The sequence below is a fragment of the Falco peregrinus genome, chromosome 1 (genome assembly GCF_023634155.1).
Source record: "Falco peregrinus isolate bFalPer1 chromosome 1, bFalPer1.pri, whole genome shotgun sequence".
NCBI classification, from domain to species: Eukaryota; Metazoa; Chordata; class Aves; order Falconiformes; family Falconidae; genus Falco; species Falco peregrinus.
The window spans coordinates 366,467-389,054 of NC_073721.1; the positions used below are offsets into that span (position 1 = coordinate 366,467).

Sequence of the window (22,588 nt, forward strand, 5' to 3'; positions counted from 1 at the left end):
CGTAACACATCCTGGGATGTTGTTGGCCTTCTTTGCCACCAAATTACAGCGCCAGCTCATGCTCCACTTGCTGTCCAACAAGATCTGAGTCCTTTTCTGTTTCCTGGACAGTCACCTCCAACCTGTATTGCTTCATGAGCTTATCCCATGCCAGGGACAAAGCTTGGCATTAACCTTTGCTGAACTCCATGAGGTTCCTGTCAGATCACTTCTTCAGGCTGTTGAATTCCCTCTGAACAGCAGCCCTGCCCTCCAGCATATTGACTGTTCTCCCAACTTGACATCATCTGCAAAGTTGAGCGTGTGCTCCATCCTGCTGTCCAAGTTGTTAACAAAGGTGTTGAACAGTACAGACGCCAGCATCGTCCCCTAAGGAACACCACCAGCAACCAGCTGGCAGCTGGACTTTGTTCACCACCCTGAGAGCCTTTTGGCTGGCCAACTTTCCAGCCATCTTACACTCCACCTACCCAGTACACGTTACCAATTGGGCTTCAAGGATGCTGTGAGAGACTGCTTTGAGAGCCCTGCCAGAGTCAATGCATACAACATCCACAGCACTCCCTTTGTCCATGCAATTGGTCATCCAAGAAGATTTGCTCCATCACCTTCCTGTGACTGAGGAGAGACCACCTGGAACCCTTCTTGAAAACGGCTGTGACATTTGTGTTTTCCCAGCCCTCAGGAACCTTAAGATGGCAGTGAGAAGCCTTGCAGTGCTATCAGCCAGAGCCCGTTCTCCTTGGATGTGCCCTGCCTGCTGCCACAGCTCACGCACGTACAAGTAGTTTAAGCTTTTGTGCAACCAAAGTGTATGAGACCGAGAGTCCTGTGTCAATCATCAACCACTTCTCCAGCAGGCCATCCCACAGGACTTTACTCTGATTCTGTCACTGATGGTAACACAAGCAATACCAGTATAAAGAATGCCCAACCCTTGGCACTGCTGTCTTATTCTGTCTCATGTAAGCCTACACTGATACAAACCAGTTAAAAGGTATTTGCAACACAATTTATATTTCATGACATGGTAAAATACAGAATTTCTTTATAGTAGCTTGGTGCTTCCTCACACGTACACTGCAAATACTGGTTTTGAGGGCAGTAGTATGTATTAGAGGCTATTTTCCCAAAAATTTACTTTAATAAGTGTAACGGAAATCCTCACACCTGTTAGAAGTCCTTTAAATTTTTATTTTTTTAAATCACAGTTTGAAAACTTGTAGTTAGATTCTGCCAGCCTTTTCTTTGTGAATAGAGTCTCTTGGGAGATCATGCTGACCTTTTAAAACCCCCTAGAAACACCACCTACATAAATAACCTCTGCTACATTGGGTAAAAGGACCTCCAGACAACATTAACATGAAGAGAGAGGTTATAGAGGGCTAATGTCAAAAAGCACTGTGAGCAATAAGTAATGCATACAAACCATGATTGATAATGACTAGCACAGAGCCTTAATTCATCTTTTCTCCATCATTTTACTGAGAGGGACCATATGAAATTAAATAGTGACCCAGCAAGGGTTTATTCAACCATACAAAGCAGGGCATGAAGGAAAGACATATTAAAGTGGCAATGACTGCAGTGTAATTGCAGCTTCTTAAAGGAACACTGCAGTTCAGAGGGAAGATGGGAAATCTTCTACTTAAGGCAGGTGAATACTGAGCAGCAGAACAACTGAGGCACCAAGGGATGTTCAGCATTAAAAGGCCTGCATCAGCACGGTGAGAACAACTCCTCCTCACAGCCTCACGCAACAGCCTGTGTTTCATGTACTCACAATATGCTCAACATTTAACCAGCCAGGAAAAGGAGTGTGTATGATGACAACTTTCCATAAAACCCACACAGAATGTAGTTCCTGCCCCAAAATCAGTTCCTTTCTTTTCTTAGATCAGTTTACAAAACTAAATCATCTACGATCTTATGTTTTTAGGAGTTTGTATACAAACTCGTTGAAGTACCTTTTTGATTTCCTTATATTTCAGAATAATACGCAGTATATGGAGAACTCAAGGCCAGTTCAGCCTTTGAACATTATCAAGCATTGTAACAGCACTATCAGTCATATTTTTACTGCTAAAGACTTTTGGAAGTCATTACATAAGTTTAAAAGCTGGAAATAAAAACATCCATGGCTCTCATCAAAAAAATGTATAGTGAGAGCTCAAGAATATGAAGTCAATCTCTCTAATGACAAAGTCTATTATATAGGGCAACAATTGATAACTTGCTTTTTCACATAATCTTTTCATTACCCTTTATTTACAAGAAAATATAGTATAAAGAATTTAGTAAGAATATGTCTCTTGGAAGCCCACATTTAAATCACTGTGCATGATGTAAGCAAATGTAAGAAATATGTGATAAAACCTACACTTGCTTCACTTATTGCTATATACAAAACCATGGGACTTGCAAATCAGTATTGCTGTCAGCTTCTTTATATACACACCACTAATGAAGTAGCCAAGCAGCAGCAATACATAATTTCCTCATTAAAAGCTATTTTAGAAGACAGAAATACAATAATGCTGCAACTTCTGAAAGAAAGACTAAGTATTTATTTGGAAGGAAGTTGTAAGTTACCACATTGAGCTGGCAGAAGGCCTGTGGAAGCATCAGGTATGAGTATACACTGGTGGGGCAGAGGTTTTAGGGGTCCCTTTTTCATCTGTTAGAGAACCTCAAAGGACCAGCTAGGTAAAGGGGAATGCAGGAGCAGGGATGTGAAGTCAGAGGGGCCTGACCCTGCCAGCACCTGAAGTGTAATGCTCCAGTTTGGGTCCTTGCTAAAAATAGCTGAAAATAATGGTATGTGTTTGAAAGCACAACATGGACTACCAGCCTGCTCACATACTTCATATCCATGGTCAGAGATACAGCATTTCTTCTGTTTTACAAGGCACCTTCTTTTTTCCTCCTATATTTCACTAAACTCTCCAAAGAACACTTAAGTCTAGAATAATTCCTTTCTTTGGAACAGCAGAACTTAGCGTTGATAGGAGTACAAACAATGGACCTAAATTTTAGATGCCTGACCCAAAATATGATAGTAATTCTGTAGGACACTTCAATTTTTCTAAGAACACAAAGAATCATTACAAAACTTATTTTATAAAATAGGCATTAAAGGCAGATAATTACAATAATAACATGAACACTATTAAGGTAATAGCAGCACACCGATAACATGAACAGAACTGCCAACAGCAAGCTTACATGACTTGTCCCAAAATGACAATGCTTTAATATTTCAAATACAGTATTTGGAAAAAAAGAAACTTTTGGAAACAGAATTTAAGAAGAACTATAGCTTGGGAAGGAGGAAAGAGCAAACTGTTTCTTATTGCAAATTTCAAAGCAAGAATCTTTATTTTGACTTTAACAGATAGTCACTAGCTGATCCACCATCTGTAAGCCAGCATAAAAACAGGCAGAGATGACATAGATCATCTGTATGCTCTCAGAGAGGTATCTACATTTTAAAATAGGAAAAAAAATTCCTACTTCATGTCCCAGAAAGGGGATACCACATCTTTCACCTTACAGTATTAAGTCTCTTCTCAGATCCTCTGTTAATAGGATTCCTTTAGCCAGCAGATGGATTGTGAATACAGGCAGTTTCATCTACTAAAAGACAACATAAATCATCATTGAGAAAGGAGAGACTGCAGTAAGGTTATCACCATACAGCCTTCTCCATGAAAGGTTTGCATTAAAGCATTAGTGAAATTAATTCATCTTTCATAAGAGCTTTGAGCAGTATCTGTGATCTATGATAACAACCAATTTCTCACTATGTGAAAAAAAAAAAATTACTCAGGCCTGATAGACTACACAAATCTGCTTTTTTTTAAATGGCCTAACATTATCTGGAGTGTTGCTCCCAGAGGCATCATTTGAGTCTTATGCCTAGCCAAGAGGACCCATAAATCAAGACAGAAAGTTTTGTTAGTTTTATATGCAGTGGGCTGTAATTATTTTGAATTGCATTATGCCTCAATCATTGTAATTACTTTTAGATCATCCTTAAGCAGCAGTAATAAAAAGAAAAGAAATCAGTCTTCAACCATTTCTCACGGAAAATACTGTATATGTGATATGAGCAGTCTGGCTAAAACACACAAGAGCATTGTAAATGTAATATTAGGAAAGATCTGCTGCTCATGCATTCTGCTGTGTCAATTCAAATTTTCAAAATGTGCATTATTTTGTGGTCTTTCAATTAGCATTGTTATTACCAACACTCGTCTAGGAAGAAAACTGGTGGTAACAAGATTAATTTTAGCTTTAGAAATACAACATTTATATAAGAAGCCAAATTATGTCACTGTTAGTTTTTTGACGTTGCTGTACTTATGTCAGCTTGAGAGATTCTTTGGTCTTCAGTCCAAAATAAAAAAAACAGCATAGTGTAAAAATAATCACAATTATTTTCTATATCATCACATCACATACGTGACTTCAAGTTCATACGAACAATACGCTGGCTTGGTCTATGCTAGGTTGCACGCCAAGTGAGCATGGAAAGTCACACACTGTAAACACTGATGCTGCTGTTATCTGCATTATTGTAGTCCTGGAGAGCCCATCACTTTCCTCTCCCACTTTGTGAAGCCCTGAAATAAAACCAGCCTGTGGTACAAGTCTTGCCGCAACACCATTACAAGGAATTGTGCTGTGTGCAGGAACAGAACTAACCTTTAAGGTGCTTCAGGGATTTGTTCATATCTTAATTGCAAGTGTGGATTTTATCTTTTCCCATTTACTCCTCCTCCAGGTAAACAGTATCCCTGACAACAGCAGAACACGGTGCTTTCTCCTTAGAAAAGCCATTTAAGGTGGTGTAACGAATGGGAACAGTATGAAGGCATCAGATCCTCAAATGGCATTTAGCTGCATCTTGGGTTCTGGACCTAATGGTTTCTAAAGCAGCGCTGCAGGCTGCGTTGAATATGGAAGCTATTGCTCCAAATACAAACGTGGGAACAACTGATCCCTGAGCACTCAGAAGAAATGAACACAAACCCTGGTCCACAACAGTGTGGGAAAGCCACTAGACTCAATTGTTTGTCCAAGGGACTGTGAAGAATTGTGTAAAAGGTGGTAATAAATGACGCTGAACAAGTTACAAATTTGCCAGTCTCATGATGAAACAACAGCAGTGAAATAACGATGGAAATAATTCTTCCTGGGTATCAATGAACAATCCATAATTTGGCCTATTGCTGTTAAGTGGGATAGCAGCGCTCACACACGGCTGTTCAGTGCTCTCAGGACTACAATCAAATCATTCAACAGCACTGTTCATTTCCTACTTATGTTGTCAATCACCCATACTGCTACAGTTTATTGCTGATGGAGGAGAAAAATAAATACCTCAGTAACCACCTGAAGTTCCTTCAAAATGATATAACACTTAACTTCAAAGAAGCATTTAAGATGTTTATTCACAGCAGGTAAAAGCTAGTAAAACTATGTCAAAGGCAGTTTCCCTTCCAGTATAGAGATACAGAATATAAAAATAAATAGAAGTAAAGAAAAAGAATAAGTTACATCCCATCAACCCTGTAATTATTTACGCAATGCTCTTCCAAGCACATGAAGTATGTAAATATCTCTAAGTGTGTATATTTACAAATTCAAAATTAATTAACTTCATCTAGTTCTTCCTTATATTAAAGCAGTAACATGCCTGTTTGATCCACAAATGTTAAAGAAATTCAACATATTTATTCACTTGGCTTGTAGTAAACACCAACCGTTAAACACCTATGTTCTCGATGTTCTTAAGAAACTAAAAATGACCAAATTAAATTAAACATCGAAGAGAACTGCAAAGACTACAACTGCATGTGCAATTGCACTTACAGGTGCAGTGGAAGAAAACCCTCAGCTGTCCTTGTGTTTCTGGGTTTGACAAGACCTTCACCTTCAACTTCAAACGTGCAGTATTCCCCAGCTCTCAAGAGAACAACAAAAAAGCAGTACAAGGGCAGCATCGGAGGGAAATATCAGTATGTTTTTAAGTAACATGTATTCCCGCATCACTAAGAAAGCACCTTTTCCCTACATACTTGCAGTGTCTGCAGCAGTACCTGGCTGTACTGAGCAGAAACCAGCATTGCTCCAGCCATGACTACAGAGCTGCTGCTGCTGAATACAAATGGAACCTGTTCAAAGTAGCATCTCACCCTGCCAAGGAGTAAGTCTCCCTGAAACCGACTTGCAATTGGCACTGTGTGCTATTTCTTTGGTTTTAAATGCACAAACAAGTCTTTTCATCACTGTCTCCATCCTTCACAAGGATGTCCTACTATATATACGAAGAACTCCATTTGAATTTGGTAAATCCATGGAATGACTTAAAACATAGAGGTGACAAGAAACCAACAAACAAACAAATAAAAACCCAAGACTTAGTTGTGACCTTATTTACATTACTGACAGGAGCTACTCAAGTAATCAGAGCAAAGCAGAACCAAACCTAATATCTGGGAACGCTCCACAAGGTTGTACATACCTCAGGGAAATAATCCTGTGGAAACTTCTCCTTTTCCAGCATGGGCGTGCTTTCTAAAGTGTCTGAGTAGATTTCTTTCCCAGTAACTTTTTTATACTTCTTAGCTAGATATAGATAGATAGATATAAAACATAATTAACATACATACCTTTAACGTTATAAGCAACTTATAGCACTCATTGGCAAAGCAGTGACATCTACTTTATAGGTTGTAGGGTCTTAGCAAAAATATGCAAGCACTGAGCTGTTCTGGGGGAAAAAAACAGAGACCACTAAGCCATGTATAAACACACTTTTTATATCACACATCTTTAACCTACACAGTTATGGGTATTGATAGTATTCTTACTATCCAGAGCACTATAAAGTGTTAAAGCTCTAATTATGAACCAGGTCTCTCTACTCAAACTCTCTGGGATGGTCTTCCAGGAGATGCCTGTTTGTGTCCTCAGCCAGCATCCAGCAATCTATGCTGGATAATTAAAAGAAAAATTAATTAATACAAAACACACATAGGTGAAAAATGTTACTTATGCGTAGTGATTATCTGTACATTTCACCTAGCAACTTTTTTTTCCCCAGATTTTAAGTCTACCTACCTAAGCATCAACTGATGCACATCCGTAAAACACAACTGATCACATCTTTTACCTATCAAACAAGTACATAATCATTCGTTTAGATCACCTCAGCTTTTTGCCTTTTGCTTTAAATCAACAATATTTACAGACATCGATTTAGGTGTTTGGCCACACTTAAATGGTGTGCTGGGCTAGCTGTATCAGTGGGGGGGGTGATTTTTGTCACTCTGGAACTGATGGTTCAGTAATGGTGGTGGAATTCCTAATGAAAGATGAGTTGACCACAAGCTGAGCAGCTCACTGCTTTTGTGGAACTGATCTGAGGTAGACTTGTTTTTAATTAACAATTGTCTCTGCAAAGAAAGGTGACATCCTGAAGTCATCCACTGAAGTAATTAGAATACTACAAAATGCTCTGAGACAAAACAAGAAATGTGAAAAAAAGTTCTTCTGTGAATAGAGGATTGTTTTCCTTTCAGGGATGTAGGAGTGGCAGAGGATAGACTGCACCAAAACCAAGTGGTTTACTGAGTGGTCTGGAACAGGAAAATTAGAAATTTCTCTCTGTTACATCCTAAAACAGAAATGGGGACAGCCAATGACATTCAGGAACAGCAATGCACAACCTGATAAAAAGAGGAACTTCGTTTTTGAAATAATGGGTTGCTTTGCTGGGCAACTTACTGTCCCAGACTGTCAGACTCCAGCAAGATCCAGAAAAAGACTGGATATTCATAACTATTCAAATACCTAGAACTACATCAGGTATCATACATGTGTGAACACAGTGTCAGAGAGGACAGTTGCTAAGGCCTAACCTAAACAGACTCCTGAGGCACAACTGCCCCATAGGTGCCCATCAGAGGATTTCCTCTGGGTCTCTGCCACGTTTAGAAACAGTTACTGGACCAGACAGAACAGTGGTTGGATGCAGTGCAGCCATCCCCATGTGCATGGGTAGAAAGAAATTTCAGCTCTGCCAGCATCCCCACTACCTCCATGGCAGCCTCCATCAATCAAGAAGGCCAGTAACATAAATTGCCACGTTTCAGATGAGTGTTCCTTCATCAGGCAAGTGACTGAAAATTATTACAAAAATAAAAATCAGATGTCAGGACAAAGAGGCGTTCTTTTTTTCCCTTATTTCCTCCTGAAATGTTCTGAGCTTATACATGCAGCTCAGTCAACTCTGAATTATTTGTATAGTCACTTGAAAACCCTTAAGAGTAAAAAAAGGGTCTTATTTTTGAATGGCGCTGACATATACCAGGCCTCCAGCATCAGTTCATTATTTCAAACCAAGAAAGTAAAAACTTGCTCTAGTGATTTGCAGAAGATGAACTGGACTCACTCCATTCAAATCCCGTATCGGCTGCTCTGTGGCCCCGCAGCCACCCACCTCTTTCAGATTACCCATTTCTGGCTATCAGCACATGAGGTTGACACGTGGATTTTAAAGCTGGAATGGGTGCTGTGTTTGTGAAAGAGACTTAACGGTAAAGCACATCAATTTCCAAAGTCTTTAATGAATGGTTACACCAGAGACAGAAATAGCACAGACTTTTCAGCCTTAACAATCAATCTATGGATCTATACAACTCATGAACAAGAGGTTCTGCTTCTTGATCCACTTCGTACTTGGTCTGTCTCCTTATCAGGGCAATGTATTGGCATCTAACAGCAAGAACCTGACTTAATTTACCCAACTGCTCCGACACAGGAATCCATGCAGTTATCTTGCAGCTACTGTTAAGCTGGAACTACCAACTGGACTGCACTTTGACTAGGAATGCCTAAGAGAAAAAGTCCCAAACAACTATTATCAAGAACCTTGAACTGTCCAGTTCTTCTGGATATCCAGTGAAAATACCAAGCAACACAAAAATCTGTCACTTTAAGTTGTCTAGATAAAGTATTTTATATAATCTGAGGAAGCATTTACTGCAATGTAGCAATATGTCTTCAGGGGGAAAAAAGTATCATTCTTTATGTGCCTATCACTTTGAGATCTGGCTCCCACAGGAAGGCTAAACACATATCCTGATAAACTAAAGTGGCATCATTCTAAGTAGATCATGGATGGATGTGCCTCTTTCAGTAAGTTTAACAGTGTCAGCAAAAAGATCCCTATGTCATTCAGGATACAGAAAACATTTGCCAGAACTGTAATACTGAAGGCTTCTGCTGTGAGAATCTAAATAAAAGGTAGCACTTGGCCGAAAGGAGGCACCTTATCATCAACTTACATTAACATCAATGCTAAATATCAACCAGTGATTCATTTACATGACTGCTGAGAAGCAAATGCAGGAGGAAAGAAGCATGCCTTCTCATGCATCTCCAAGTAAAAATACTCCTACGCTATTTCTGATTTCACACCCAAGAAAACAAGATTCTTTCTGTACTTCAAAATGGTAGACTGAAACTGGCCTAATACCCCAGTCAGCAACCCTCTCTGTTGGATGACGGCCCTTTAGAACACATAGCTTGTCAATAGTTTAAATTGTAAGCAAACATTTGGGACTCCGACCACTATAAAAATAGTCCAACACCTTCTATGCTGTGGGTAATAAATAATACATGAAGCTGTAGGAGAAAATTTTTCTCATTATAAAACTCAAATATGTCTTCCTGAGAACTGAAAAACAGAGGCAATCTCCCCCCCCCCCCCCCCAAGCCTGTATTCAGTCATGTCCAACTGTGAAGTGAATTTTGAAAAGACAGAGTGATGTTACAGGAATATTGAATTGTATATAAACATGTATTTTTTGCATGCTTTTGAGTAGAACCAGAATTCCATAATGATTTTTGTGCAGAGAACGTTTATACCCATTTGGATTTTTCCTCTGATTTAAGAGCTTAATACACTGTGAAAATGCCAATAGTCAAGAGAGAAGAGGCAAGTTTTACATTTCCCCTGAAAGATGGGAGCCTTCAGGGTCGTATTTTACAAACACTATGCTAGGAGAATGATTCTGCTCTACATTAAGAGAACAGCAAGTGACTTACAACGATTCAGTGTAGCACCTGCTTTCCTTGGATTTTATTAAGAGTTTTTTCTTTCCAAGTGATGACTGGGCCAAACATATCTTTATGTGCATGGTGCACACCCCATCTGGCTTTGCTAAGATTTTGCCAAGCCAAATGAAGCACTGAACATTTAAAGCGTTTATTTTCTGGACAAGTGCCTGCTTATTTCTTTTATATCGATTATTTTCCCCTACACTTTTTCTTTCCATACATTTTCTTCTAAAAGCCATACAGCAGTGAATAAGCTGCCAATCAACGATTAATAAACCCAGAAAGCTCCTCTTTTCCTAAAAGACTTGTCATTTCACTTGGTCAGATGTTGCTAGAGCAGCTATGACCATCAGGAGGGAACTTGAGGTGGAATTCAGAGCAAAACTGCTAGTCCTACAGCACTGGTGCAGAGAAGCTGTGGGCTGCAGAATCAAGTTGCAGTGCAGCCACAGTTCACACTGACAGTCAAAGCCACTCACATGGCAAAAGGAACTAACAGTTACCAACAGGGGACCAGGAGGCTCTTCAGTCTGAGGACTGGAGTAACACCCAGGACACTCAGTTTCACAGGCAATGTGAATTTCCTCCAGTAATTCCACCCTGCACACATTTCATCTGATAATACTATCATTACTCAGTGTCTGCAAAACTGTTCCAGTCCGGGAGAAGGACTAGATATGACCCCTCATTACAAGTCCCTACTTCACTATTGAGTTTTCCAGTACAGCCTCTCAGAAATGAAATCTACTCTGAACTGCCTATGATATTGTAGCTAAAGTTTTCCTTCAGCGTTGAAGCCAATGATGACAGGAGGACTTACGTTCGCTACATCTTGAATTGCTATATATGTAGAACTACCATTTAAATATGTCAGGGAAGGAAGACCCTGTACCCTCAATTACACGAGCAGAAAGAATCTGTCTCTGCTGAGAACAAAAGTAATGAATCTATATAATTAAGACAATTAGATCACTCCATAGTTAACCACCATTTCAACAGTGTCTCACATTAATGGGATGCTGGATGTATTAATGTGATTCTGCTCAGTTAGCTAAATGAAGCTCAGAAGACTTTTGTATTTAATATACAGACAGTTCTCAACTGAAATAACATAAATTTTATATAATCTTTTCTATATACACCTCAGGAAGCATTCAGTAATTTTCTATGATATTTTTAATATTTAATGTACATAGCCTAGCATTACTTTTAAAATTCTGAGATTTAGCAAGACCTCCAACCTGATGGATCAATGTGGGTTAAAAACAATGACACCCTCCTGCTGACCTGCACTGCTCCAAAGTAATTTAAGCCATAAATCTATATCAGTTGCTTTGCAAAATGACCATCGCTGTTGGACATTTAAGGTCTTGGTCCTATATTTGATCTACATGGAAGAACCTTGTGGCATTCCCAGCTCTTTTGAAATCATCAGGGATCTCTATGGATCCGAAGGTCCATCTGCATGGGAATGATTAATGCACCAGTTTTCAACCTGTGGCTGGTCCACTGACTTCTTCTAAGAGGTCTATAAAAGGTAAGAGAAGTAAAATCTGTCATCAATGGACTTGCATGCATTATACAGAAGTCCACATATCATGGAAAAAAACTGCTAGGCACCACTGTCAGAAAAGATGACAGAAAAGCTGCCTTGACATATAAAGCCAGTTGACAACTAACAACATTTAATTCCTTCACTTACCTTTAAAATCAAACTGGTAGATGTTTTTCAAAGATTCATGAAGAAAGTAAAAACTTCCTAGAGCCTGCAAAAAAACAACAATAAAATAAGAAATTATAAAAATATCTACTTTGGCTAACTATACCCAAAAAAGTGTGATGCTTTCCAATTAAAAAAAAAACAAAACAGAAGAAATAAAATACTTATAAAAAGTTACTTTTTTTACATTTTCTAATATCTATAAAAATATTAATTTCTTTGTTGCTTCTCTGAAGTTTCATAAGCCATTATAAAGAAGATCCTTAACAGCTGACTAAACATGGTAAGGGCACAACTACCAGGTGTACTTTTCCAAATACCAAATGGATGGATGCAATTAGTAACACAGACAAGTGCCTTTCTAAACACGGAACACATCCCCACAATTCTTTTATAAAAGCCTGACAATTTCTGCTTCACTTTCAGAGCAAAACAAATGCTTTTGGAGACTGCAGCACAGAAACAAGAGAAGAGTTGAGAGATTCAATAGCTTTTGAGAGCCAAGCACAGGCTTTCCATCTTCCTACTGAGTTGTGCAGAGTGAATGACTTTGCCAACTGCACAGCAGACTTAATACTTAAAATCCAACAGGAGTGTTGGGAGTATTTGTACATGCTTCTACAGCTTTCCTTGTTCATAAGTGGTTTGACAATAATTATAATGACTGAACCATCTCTGCTGGCCACACTCGGACAGCAATTGCTACTTGTAGCTTTGGTATGAAGCCTACAGGTGAGTATTTTCTCACAGTGCATGGATGTGAAGTGAAAGAATACACAAACATCTAGCAGAGGAGCTTAGATGTTTCAATACATGCTAAGTTTCTTGCCACTGGCAGAACTGATGTGTTTTTATGTATAAGCAGAAGCAGAGTTTAGCACCCATAACAATACATGAAAAATCTGAGTTACTATTGAAAATAAAGTATGTTCACAGTTCAGATTTAGATAGGACTTACAACTCCTTCTGCTGGTCTAGTCCTGAGCAGCTCTTTTATTTTTTTTCAAAACAGTGACCAAATTCAACTACATAATTCTGTTACAGTTTTAATGATTAGTCCATGATAAAGTAAAGGTTGTAAACACAGAAGTAATCTCTACTGCATTCAGGAAAGCTTATAAACTCCAATCTCAGCAGATCAATCTTAAAAGCATACTGAAGTCCACCCGTATTTAGCAAAACATTCATATCTCTTCTTAACAAATACTTGAGTACTTTCCTGGTGTCTGAAGATTTCTGAGATCTTAATCCTGAGTCCAATATTAAAGAAAGCGCCTTCTGCAGAGGAAGCTTCCACACTAGTTTTTCCTATCCTGAAACTTAGAAAGTTTCCTTCACAGGGACAATCCCCTTTGCCTTCCTCTCCAGTTTCTTCTTCATACCCTCACAGCAGTGACCCTGCTCCTCTTCCAGTGAATCTCCATGGAGTGGAAGGCTGCTAACCCAGGGTGCTAGGGCCGAGACAGTCCCTTCCTGGCTCCATCTGTGTCATGGCAGCTTTGCCAAGATTTCATTCATATGTACTGTGAGCTTGCTTTTACTTCTTCACAGTCATATCATACACTGTTTTCATCCAGTTAATGAGAGGAAAATTACATATTAATGTAAAGAGAGTAGAGGAAAATCAAGTGAGAAAGGAAAAAGTAGTGTAAAGAGACTATAGTGGGTTATACAAAATGTATACATTTTAAATGGGACCTTGATGAGCCTTTAAATACATCTGATGCACTAAACAGAAGCTGAGGGGGAAAAAAAAGCAGACTGCCAGTAGATAACCTCTTACTGAGAGGTATAAAAGAAGCAGCACATTAAACAAAAAGGATGATTTAGTTTCATTTTGTCTTTCACTCCTATAATAACAGAGACCCTCCTGGCAGAGTAGTGTTTTGGTTCAGCGACTGCTGCATTATTTATGAGACACTGCACATCCAGAGATTAAACATTTGCTGATTTGTCAAAAGCACAAACATGAGGTCCTGCCCATCTCCTTGACATATTAGTCCATCCAACAGAAAACAGTCACACATTTAATTGATGAGTATGCTTCCCTGCGACCCAGTCAGCTTCCTTTAGGTCTTTCGGTTTCTTTTTTATAACATGGAAGAGGCAAGTATGAAAATTCAGGAGACACTCTTATAGAGGACTCAAGGTTAACTACCCTGCAACAAGGACACAGTGCCAAAAAAATACCAAAACCCCAAAACCTGATACAAGATAAAAACATTGCCACCTGATACTTAATTTCAAATTGAAGAAATTGTCATGCACAATAGAAAACACTGCTCTCAAGCTAAACTTTCACTATAGTCTGGCCTTTGGATTTAAAAAACAGGAGATTATTCTTAAATAGCAGTATGTTTATAGGGCGTTTTTTTGTAGAGGGAAGTATATCTTGTCTCTCGAAGAGCTAATACTAGATAAAAGTCTTAAAATCACATGCAAGCTACAGGTAAAATTCAGTTGTACTGGAAAACAACTTGCCTAAACTCACTTACAAAGCCCCCAACTAAACCAAAGAAAACCACATGCTGTCACAACTTTAAGCAAATGCCATGTTAAAAGTGCCTGCTTCTTTGAATGCACACAGGCACTGCTCAGAAGCATCATCATAAAGAAAAAACACAGAGGGAAGAAAGTTATTTTCAGAATTCTCCTTGATAAAACCAAGTTACAGTGAGGCTGATCAAAAACAGGGGCTTGGGATGGGGTCAGAACACTGGGCTCAGCTGTGGTACCCTTGCTTCATGTGGACTGGTGAAGGTAGTGACATTGTCTGGGTTCATATATACTGCTCAGATGAACAGGCAACTCACAAAATGGTTTTGTATCACAGAATTTGATCTTATGCATAATCGTCTTACATTCCTAACATCAACGCATTTTATAAACATGCAGTTTTATCCTACTGAAATCAGAGCAATCAATTATGAAGCCAAGTACTTCTGAGTGAAAGGACATTGCAGCTGAGCTCTTAGCTGCTTATTTACTTAGAGAGCTGACCTTAGATAAAAGCTTACAACAAAAGTATTACATCAAATTTAAATAATTTGAATCTGAAATATATATTACAAAAAAGGGAAGTATAAACAGCTGGATGACTTCTCAGTTATAAAATCTAGTTTAATATGATTACTCTATTTTACCAGAAGCTATATCAACTTAGTAGAGTGCATTAAAGTCATGTTCTCTGGAAGAACAAGCGAGAGTCCCTCTCCCCGTCCTGCTCTTTCTGAATTCTTCCCAGCTGGTCCACCGCTTTCTTCAATGCACAGGGAAAAATCTGACATACATGAAGATAACCCTTTGTTATATAATGTTACTCTTTGGAAATTACTCTTTGGAATCACTATTTGGAAACAGTGACCTATCCAAATGAGGCACAAATAACTTTAAAGACCAGTGAAAATTTAAACCTAGGTGACAGGATTATGAATCACAAAGCTTCTCTATATAACATATCAATAAGTAAGCAAGAAGAACCAAGACACTCTAAAACTCGTTTTATTTAGATGCTATAATTCGATTAAAAATAGTACTGCTACTTGTGCTCAAGATACAACTCTATTTCTGCACATCCTGTTTTGTTCACTGCTCAACTTCTTACTGTTTTAATCTCATTTCTAAAAACTAATTTTGATGAATTATGCAGCAAAGGTTTAGTTTGACAGTCTATGTTTGTAGCTCTGTGTCAAATTATGCACAAAGAGCCTCTGTTAGGGATTAAGTAACACTGTACAGTTTCAGGAACTGATACTACTAACATTAAGATAGGCTTTGACTGTGTAATTCTAAACACACCATTGAAAAGAAGCAAAACTAGAATGGAACGGAAATTATGGCTATCAATTGTTATAGACTTAATCAGGTTTATGTACATAAATGTTAACTTGTAAAAATGATGGAGTGCAGTTGTAATTCACTGCCACAATGAAACAGAAGTAAAAAGAAACTTCCTTCCAGGCCCTATTGCCTAGGCCCTTTTGTTGAGGAGATTATGTTAATCCCATTTATTTCTCATTAAATGACAGTTTAAAAATAAATTATATTAATCAAATGTCTAGAACTTTGCTTTATTTTTTTACATACACTTTTAATATTCCTTGGAAAAAGTAGTGCCATAGTAGCACTAGCACATACAGTATTTAAGTAATATAATACAGAAACACATTACAAATCATAAAGCACCTCAAACAGTTCAACTTTTAAAAATTTCAAACATGAAGAAAATTATTATTTGTTCCACTTAAGGACTGTTGAAATTGATTAATTCTGCTGTTAGTACAAATTCTAAGCCATGTGTAAACTGGTGCTTTTACTAAAATGCAACCTCAGAAGTGGTGTTATGTGTCGTACCTTACTTTCCTATTTTCTGGTACCCCTACGTTAGTGACCGCAGAACAGTGTATCAGCAAATCTGCAGATATGTAAGCCCTCTCTATGACAGTTCTTCTACAATAGAAGCCTGAAAAATAATATGTACTGAGGGTCACCAAAGTTGACTTTAACATACAGTTGGGGAAGATGCATATTTGGCAGCTGCAGGCCCCCCATGGACAGTTAGACCCTGGACAGATGGATCTGTTGACTTTCATGTCAAGCATTCAGAGCAACCTCATTTCTGGTATTAAGGCTCAGATGCAAGCATGACAAGCTCTTGCTAGCCACTCTGAACCCGAATCGTAGTGTACTGCACCAAGATATCAACAGAAGATGGTATTTGCTCTGCCATACAGGTAGTGTCTTACTAGAATGAAGGGAGCAGTCACAGCCTTCTCTGCTTGATTTTCAACAGTCTGCAAACACAAACTAGTCGCAGAAACTGTATTTCAGTATCCTCATTGCAGAGTGAGCAATGGATAGCTCACAGCTAGGCTCAGATCAGCAAGTTCTTACTTTCTCAGGCCAACCTGCCAACTTTTGGGTCTGTAACTGTATCAAAATCATCTTGTATTAAGTAATATCAGAAGCTTCTAAAAGTTCAAGATCAGCACAACCTGTTGACCTCAGGTGGTCACAAGGACCGCACATGTATTTCTCTGGACTGCTCAGCCAGGTGGCTTTCTACCCTACTAGTAAAGCCAGGACAAGATAGAAAGGGCTTTGTCAGTTTGAGGTGCCTACTTCTCTAAATATATACACAATTCAAAGTAATACCTGTGGCCATGAGGAAATACCACACAGTCACTGCTGGTGGCTCTTTTAAAATTTATTCACATTTTGCTTCATAGAGGAGTTTAAGCATTGTAAATAGGCACAAACATGTATGTATATATACACACCATAAATAAACCAGCAAAAAGCATCAAAGTCAAAAGTCAGATAGGACAGTCAAGAGCAACAGGTTGGCCAAGTAGCTTAGAACTTGCAATGTTAAAACTGATTACCGGTTATTCTTCTGTCTCCCCTGTCCATTATAGCTAATCAGCTTTGCTTTAACACTCCTAAAATTAAATAGTTAGACCTGCACACAAAATCCTACAGGTAGGCTAGGGAAAATTTGTGAACTCCTAGAAACTCTTTCAGTATCACAACCACTAATTGTAGAGTACACAGTCAAACGCATTCCTAGCTTTTGAAAGCTTTTGTGAGAATGGCCCTTATTGAAATGTTCAGGAACTCAGTGAAAAGGCCAGGCGATTATCTCACAGCAGTACTGCTATTAACAAAATGCTTTTTTTCAGGACTGACAGAAGTACCTGACTGTTCTTACCATGTGTGCATACAGAGGTGTACTGCCAGCTGCAAGAACAAATAGCAAAATTTAACTTACAGTTAGTGCACATTAATTTGAAGAGCTTTGCAGCGCCCCCCCTGCCCCCTCCCCCCAATGTATTATGGAGGAAAATACAGGTGTCTTCTTCCTATTAGTAGACTGAAGTTACCTGTTCACTGCTTTTATTTAGGTTCCAGAATGATACTCAGTACAATATTAGAAATTTCTTTCATTTTTCCATGCCAAAAGACTCAAGTGGAAAAACTGTTACTGACGGTAAGATAAACAAATTGGTTCTGATGGATTACATGCCTGGTGTTATTAAAAACCCTATTCCTTTGATTATACAGAAATCTTGCCAAAAAAGACTGAAGATTTAAACAGCTATGATTTTTTTTAGCAGCTAATTGGCATAATTTCTTTTTAAAGAACGTCATTTCAACTGCGGAAATCTAATGCATAAAGGAAATACCTGAATAAAAGTTTAATTACTGTACAGAGTAAACATTTACTGCATTACCTCACTGAATGTGATAAAGTTAATATATAAAGATTGCTTTAAATAAATTTAAAATAAATTGCCAATGATGACATAGAAACTGTAATTCATGTAGTCATAAAATCCATAATTAGCTTTAATGAATATTTAAAGTCAAAGTTCAACCCAACTTTTTCAATGTTTAACCTACTATATCAATATAGTTCAAGGAATTCATTTATCATCGAACATGACAATGTCTGAATATTAATTAGCGCAGGGCACTGCTGACAGGAAGCCCTTATCTCTGACCAGTCTTTTTAGCTATGCTGCACGTCAACAGTGTGTTTGTCACGCCTGATAGTATTGATTACCTGCCTGTTTTGCTAACAACAATTAAAAACATATTTTACATATTTATAAACCTGAACATCAAGAGCACATATTAGTTCCCCATTAGGAAAATGGAGTCTATTAGCTGCCACATTTCAGTCAGGGGAAACACAGCAAATGAGAAGTTGCAGCAATTCCACACAGGAAGAGGGTAATTTTATGTAAAAACACTGTTATCGGGATTATACGGGGACACCTTATCTGGATTCAGTTATGTTGCAATGATGTTAAAGAGACTTCAAATAGAAAAACCCAAGATGGGAAATGGTGCAGGCCCCGACATCCTCACAGCCTCCCCGGGGGGGCAAGCAGGCCTCACCACTGCCCCCCAGCCAGGCCCCCACAGCTGGGCTGAGGCCCTGTGCCAGCGTCATGGGGCCACCCATGCCCAGCCGCCAGGGCCACCGAGAGGGAGGCGGTGGGTGCCTGGCCAGCCCAGCCCCTCGCACCCCCAGGCCAGCCCAGCAGCCCCTTGCCACCAGCCCAGCCCATGGGCGGCCCAGCGGCCCATGCAGGGCCCTGCCTGGGGAGCAGCCACGTGCGGCCTGTCCCCCTGGGCTGCGGCAGGCTGAGGGGCTGCTCCATACCGGTGGCCAAAGCTGGCGGAGCACCTGGCTGTCCCTCAGTCACTGGTGTGAGGGGCATGCTGCCACCAGGCCCAGTGACAGCAAAACAGCTCTAAAATTCTGCTAGGAAACAAGCCACAGGTTACCGTGGATTTCTGTGGCAGCTCATAAACTTGGTGAAAACCACCTGCGCCCTAAGTTTGCCTTAAAAAAGTTACTTTTCATGTAATCTTCACTTTCCTTGTAATGAAGAAAGGGCATGCTGCAAGGACAGATTGGTTCTAACACAGCTAAATAGCTACCAACAAAGCAACTACAAATAATGAGCGATGTTAAAGTGTATGCTTGTCAACTCTGTTCATAAGCTACTTGCTCCAGGATAGCTAAATTAACACTAAATGTCTATTGTTCATTCAAGGTTAACAAAACAGGCTGGGTACACAGATCAACTCATTATAAAATAGTCTATCACTTTTTATTTGCAAACAAATTAGGTGTCCAGTAATTTGTCATTTCCTGAATTAGACTTACCAGCTAAAGTACATACAATTAAACTTCTCTTGAGCTTGCCCCCAGACAGGCGTTGCGTACCCGACGTGCAGACAGCCAGAGCCTGAACCAGACCATTTCAAACAATTACACACTACTTTTGTGGCTTTGTATCTCAAGCACAGGTTATCAGCTTAATTTCAGCAGTATTTGAACAATTACACTCTTAATAAAGTGTAGAAGTGAGTGGGCTCCAAATACTCTGTGACAAACTCAGAAAACTCTCTTGGCGCACTGTAACTTTTTTTTATTATTATTTTTAAAATTAAAGCTACCTGCTTTGTTACATGTGACACTCATTACAGTAATTGGGGTTACTTGAGAAGACTAAAACCACTGACAAGATTGGTACTGAAGACTCGCTTATTCCATAAAACCTAAAATAATGTTATATATTGTAATATAAACATACCTATGTTGTAAAGAGGCAACTTGCCGTACCACAACTTGCATGCACAATCGCTAGCATCCTACCAGTTTCTCCAGTGACCACCTCCCGGTTAGTCAATGCAGCTGAAGCGGCAAAGACCACTGAGAGCAGAAGCCTGCAGGTACAGCTGGTGGGGAAAAAAAGGATATGTCTACCTAATTCATGGTCATTTATTTGCTGTAATTATATTAATTATATTAATTCCACACCCTGGTTTTGACTTAAAAAGTTCCAATGTGTTTGTAATCTGTCTGTTTTATGGACCTGCCAATTTCTCAGTCTGGCTCTTGGCTGTACTGTTGCAGCTAGGCAGTGAAGTTACATTTCTGACTACTTGGTGCCAGAGGAATAACCTCACGCTTTCCATGTTGCCAGCTTCAATGAGCTGTCAGAACACGCAGTGTGATTTCTAACCATCCTCAACTAATGTTAGTGCCAGTCTTTCCTGTTAACTTGTAGTTCAGCAGCACAAGCCATAACTTTAACATCTAGCACTGCATCCTCGCTTTCTTCCTTCTTACTTCTTCAGAACCGTTTTTTTAAGAGACCAGTAACAACTGAAGTATCAAAAGCAATAGTCGCTACAAATTTACGACTCAAAAAATCCAAACACAAAATAAACTCTGATTTTTTTGTTTGTTTTTATAATAGTTGAATTAAATTTAATTTGGGAAACAACTGATCCTTGAGTGATTATGTATACAGTCTTATAGCTTGTACTGTTTATTTCTAGAGTCATTACCAAGATGATTTAGGTATCTTCAAATGGGCTTATCTGTTTAGGTTTCTAAAAAGGCTGTGTAACTGCGTTAAAAATTCCAAGATGTTTAAATCCCAAGTCATTTAGATGCTTAATCAAGAGACCATTTGCACACCTGGCCTTTACGGATACCTCAGAGAGGTTTCTCTGCTAACAGCAACCATTAATAGTACATTCTCAGGAAAAAAAAACCAAAGTCCCAGGAGTTTTCATTTTCCTGTTCTGAAGACTAGCAAAATGAGTGATCTTGAGCTAAAATGGTCCACCTCTACTATCTTGCCTTTATAATTTCTTTACTGCATCAATATAGCAAATGAAAAATCATAATCAATTTTAAAAGATGCTTTGAGACTACTTAAGAAAAGAAAAAATTAAAAATAAAAAATTTGAGTTATGTATAAGCATGTCTGGTAAGTAAATGAGTAATCCGTATGTAACCTACTACATTGACAAAGAATACTTACTAGCCCTTTTGATGCTGACATATTTCACAGCAAGATTTAACATTTTAATTACAAATCAATTCAATTAAAAAAAAATCATACAGAGGTTCTTTTTCTTAAAACCAAGATTACTGACAGACCAAGGAGCCAACATGAGTTAAGGGAAGTGTATGTACGCTGAACAGTTAAAAAAAGGCCACTTATCATTATTCCTGAGCTCAAAGTAGAACCTTCACAAAGTCATTAATCACACTGTTATTTAATATTTCTATTACACAAGCACTCCAGAGGCCCCCAATCAGGGTAAGAGGCACACAGCTTGGCTCCACACCAATACAAAAGAAGGTTGTCTGAATACAGGATTCAGAACTATAATTCAGGGCCACACTCTTGATTCCTGCCCTAGCAACTTTTTAATGGGCCTGACTGCAAGAAGTGCACGCGATCAAACAGCCAAAACCTCTGTTGAGACTCCACCGATGGTTTAAAGCCAGAAAAAAGTATACTGCATTGCTCAGAATATTCACTGGCTCTTCAGTATGAGAGGAGATAGAAACAGAATCAGAGAATCACAGAACAGTTTGGGTTGGCAGGGACCTTAAAGATCATCTAGTTCCAAGCCCCCTGCCTTGGGCAGGGACACCTTCCACCAGACCAGGTTGCTCCAAGTCCCATCCAACCTAAATAAACAAATAAATAAATGAAATCTGGTGTCTATCTGTAAGCACAGCAGACATTATAAGCATAAATGTACCTAAGAAAGAAATATGCACTTAAATGGTTAAATACTTAACAGTTAGTTGAGCGTCGAACCTCATGGAGACTCAGACATATTCCCCAAGCAGTTCTAAGTTCTTGACAAAGAGAGCTCAAAATACTCTACATAACAGCCAGATTTATCCAGGAGGTACTGGTAACAGTTCTCAAACTTCGAGAAAACAGAACTTGAGTCTTGCATTGCAGAAGATAATACAGAAGTGAAAAGTATTATTTTTCAGGGAGTAAGCTACATTCTACTACACATTTATTTTTGTAATCATTTTACGAGTGTAACCAATAGCAACAGAGACCAAAGTAGCACTTCACCTCTTCCAGAAATTCATTCCTTATTCCCCCCTATACTTCTATCCTCCCAGTACTGCGTGAGTGAGTGCACCACAAAAACCGTCAAAGGGATGCAGGTGTGGAAAAGGCAGAAGTGATCTGAGCGTGCAGCATGTGAGATAGAGCCATAGTTGGAGAAGCATTAGTGCAGCCGCAGAGTGCAATGATGGTGCATCATCTGGAACCACATTAGCAATTCTGTTTGCCCACATAAAAGGCTTGACCGCACTGCAAAAAGGCCATCAGGATTAAGGAATATGATCCTGCCAAACAGCAAGTGACTAAAAGAGGCTGACTCTGT

The 22,588-nt window shown here is 39.0% G+C and overlaps 1 protein-coding gene across 2 annotated transcripts in view; it reads right to left on the reverse strand.

Moving 5' to 3' along the window:
• The window catches only part of INPP5A (inositol polyphosphate-5-phosphatase A), a 257,164-nt gene that overhangs the window by 105,631 nt on the left and 128,945 nt on the right, over positions 1–22,588 (reverse strand). For both annotated transcript variants that reach the window (XM_055800651.1, XM_027784683.2), the window contains exons 5-6: positions 11,834–11,897; positions 6,530–6,633 (exon numbers count right to left, since the gene is read on the reverse strand). In XM_055800651.1, the coding sequence (XP_055656626.1) occupies positions 6,530–6,633; positions 11,834–11,897 (168 nt within the window). The remainder of the gene's footprint in view (positions 1–6,529; positions 6,634–11,833; positions 11,898–22,588) is intronic.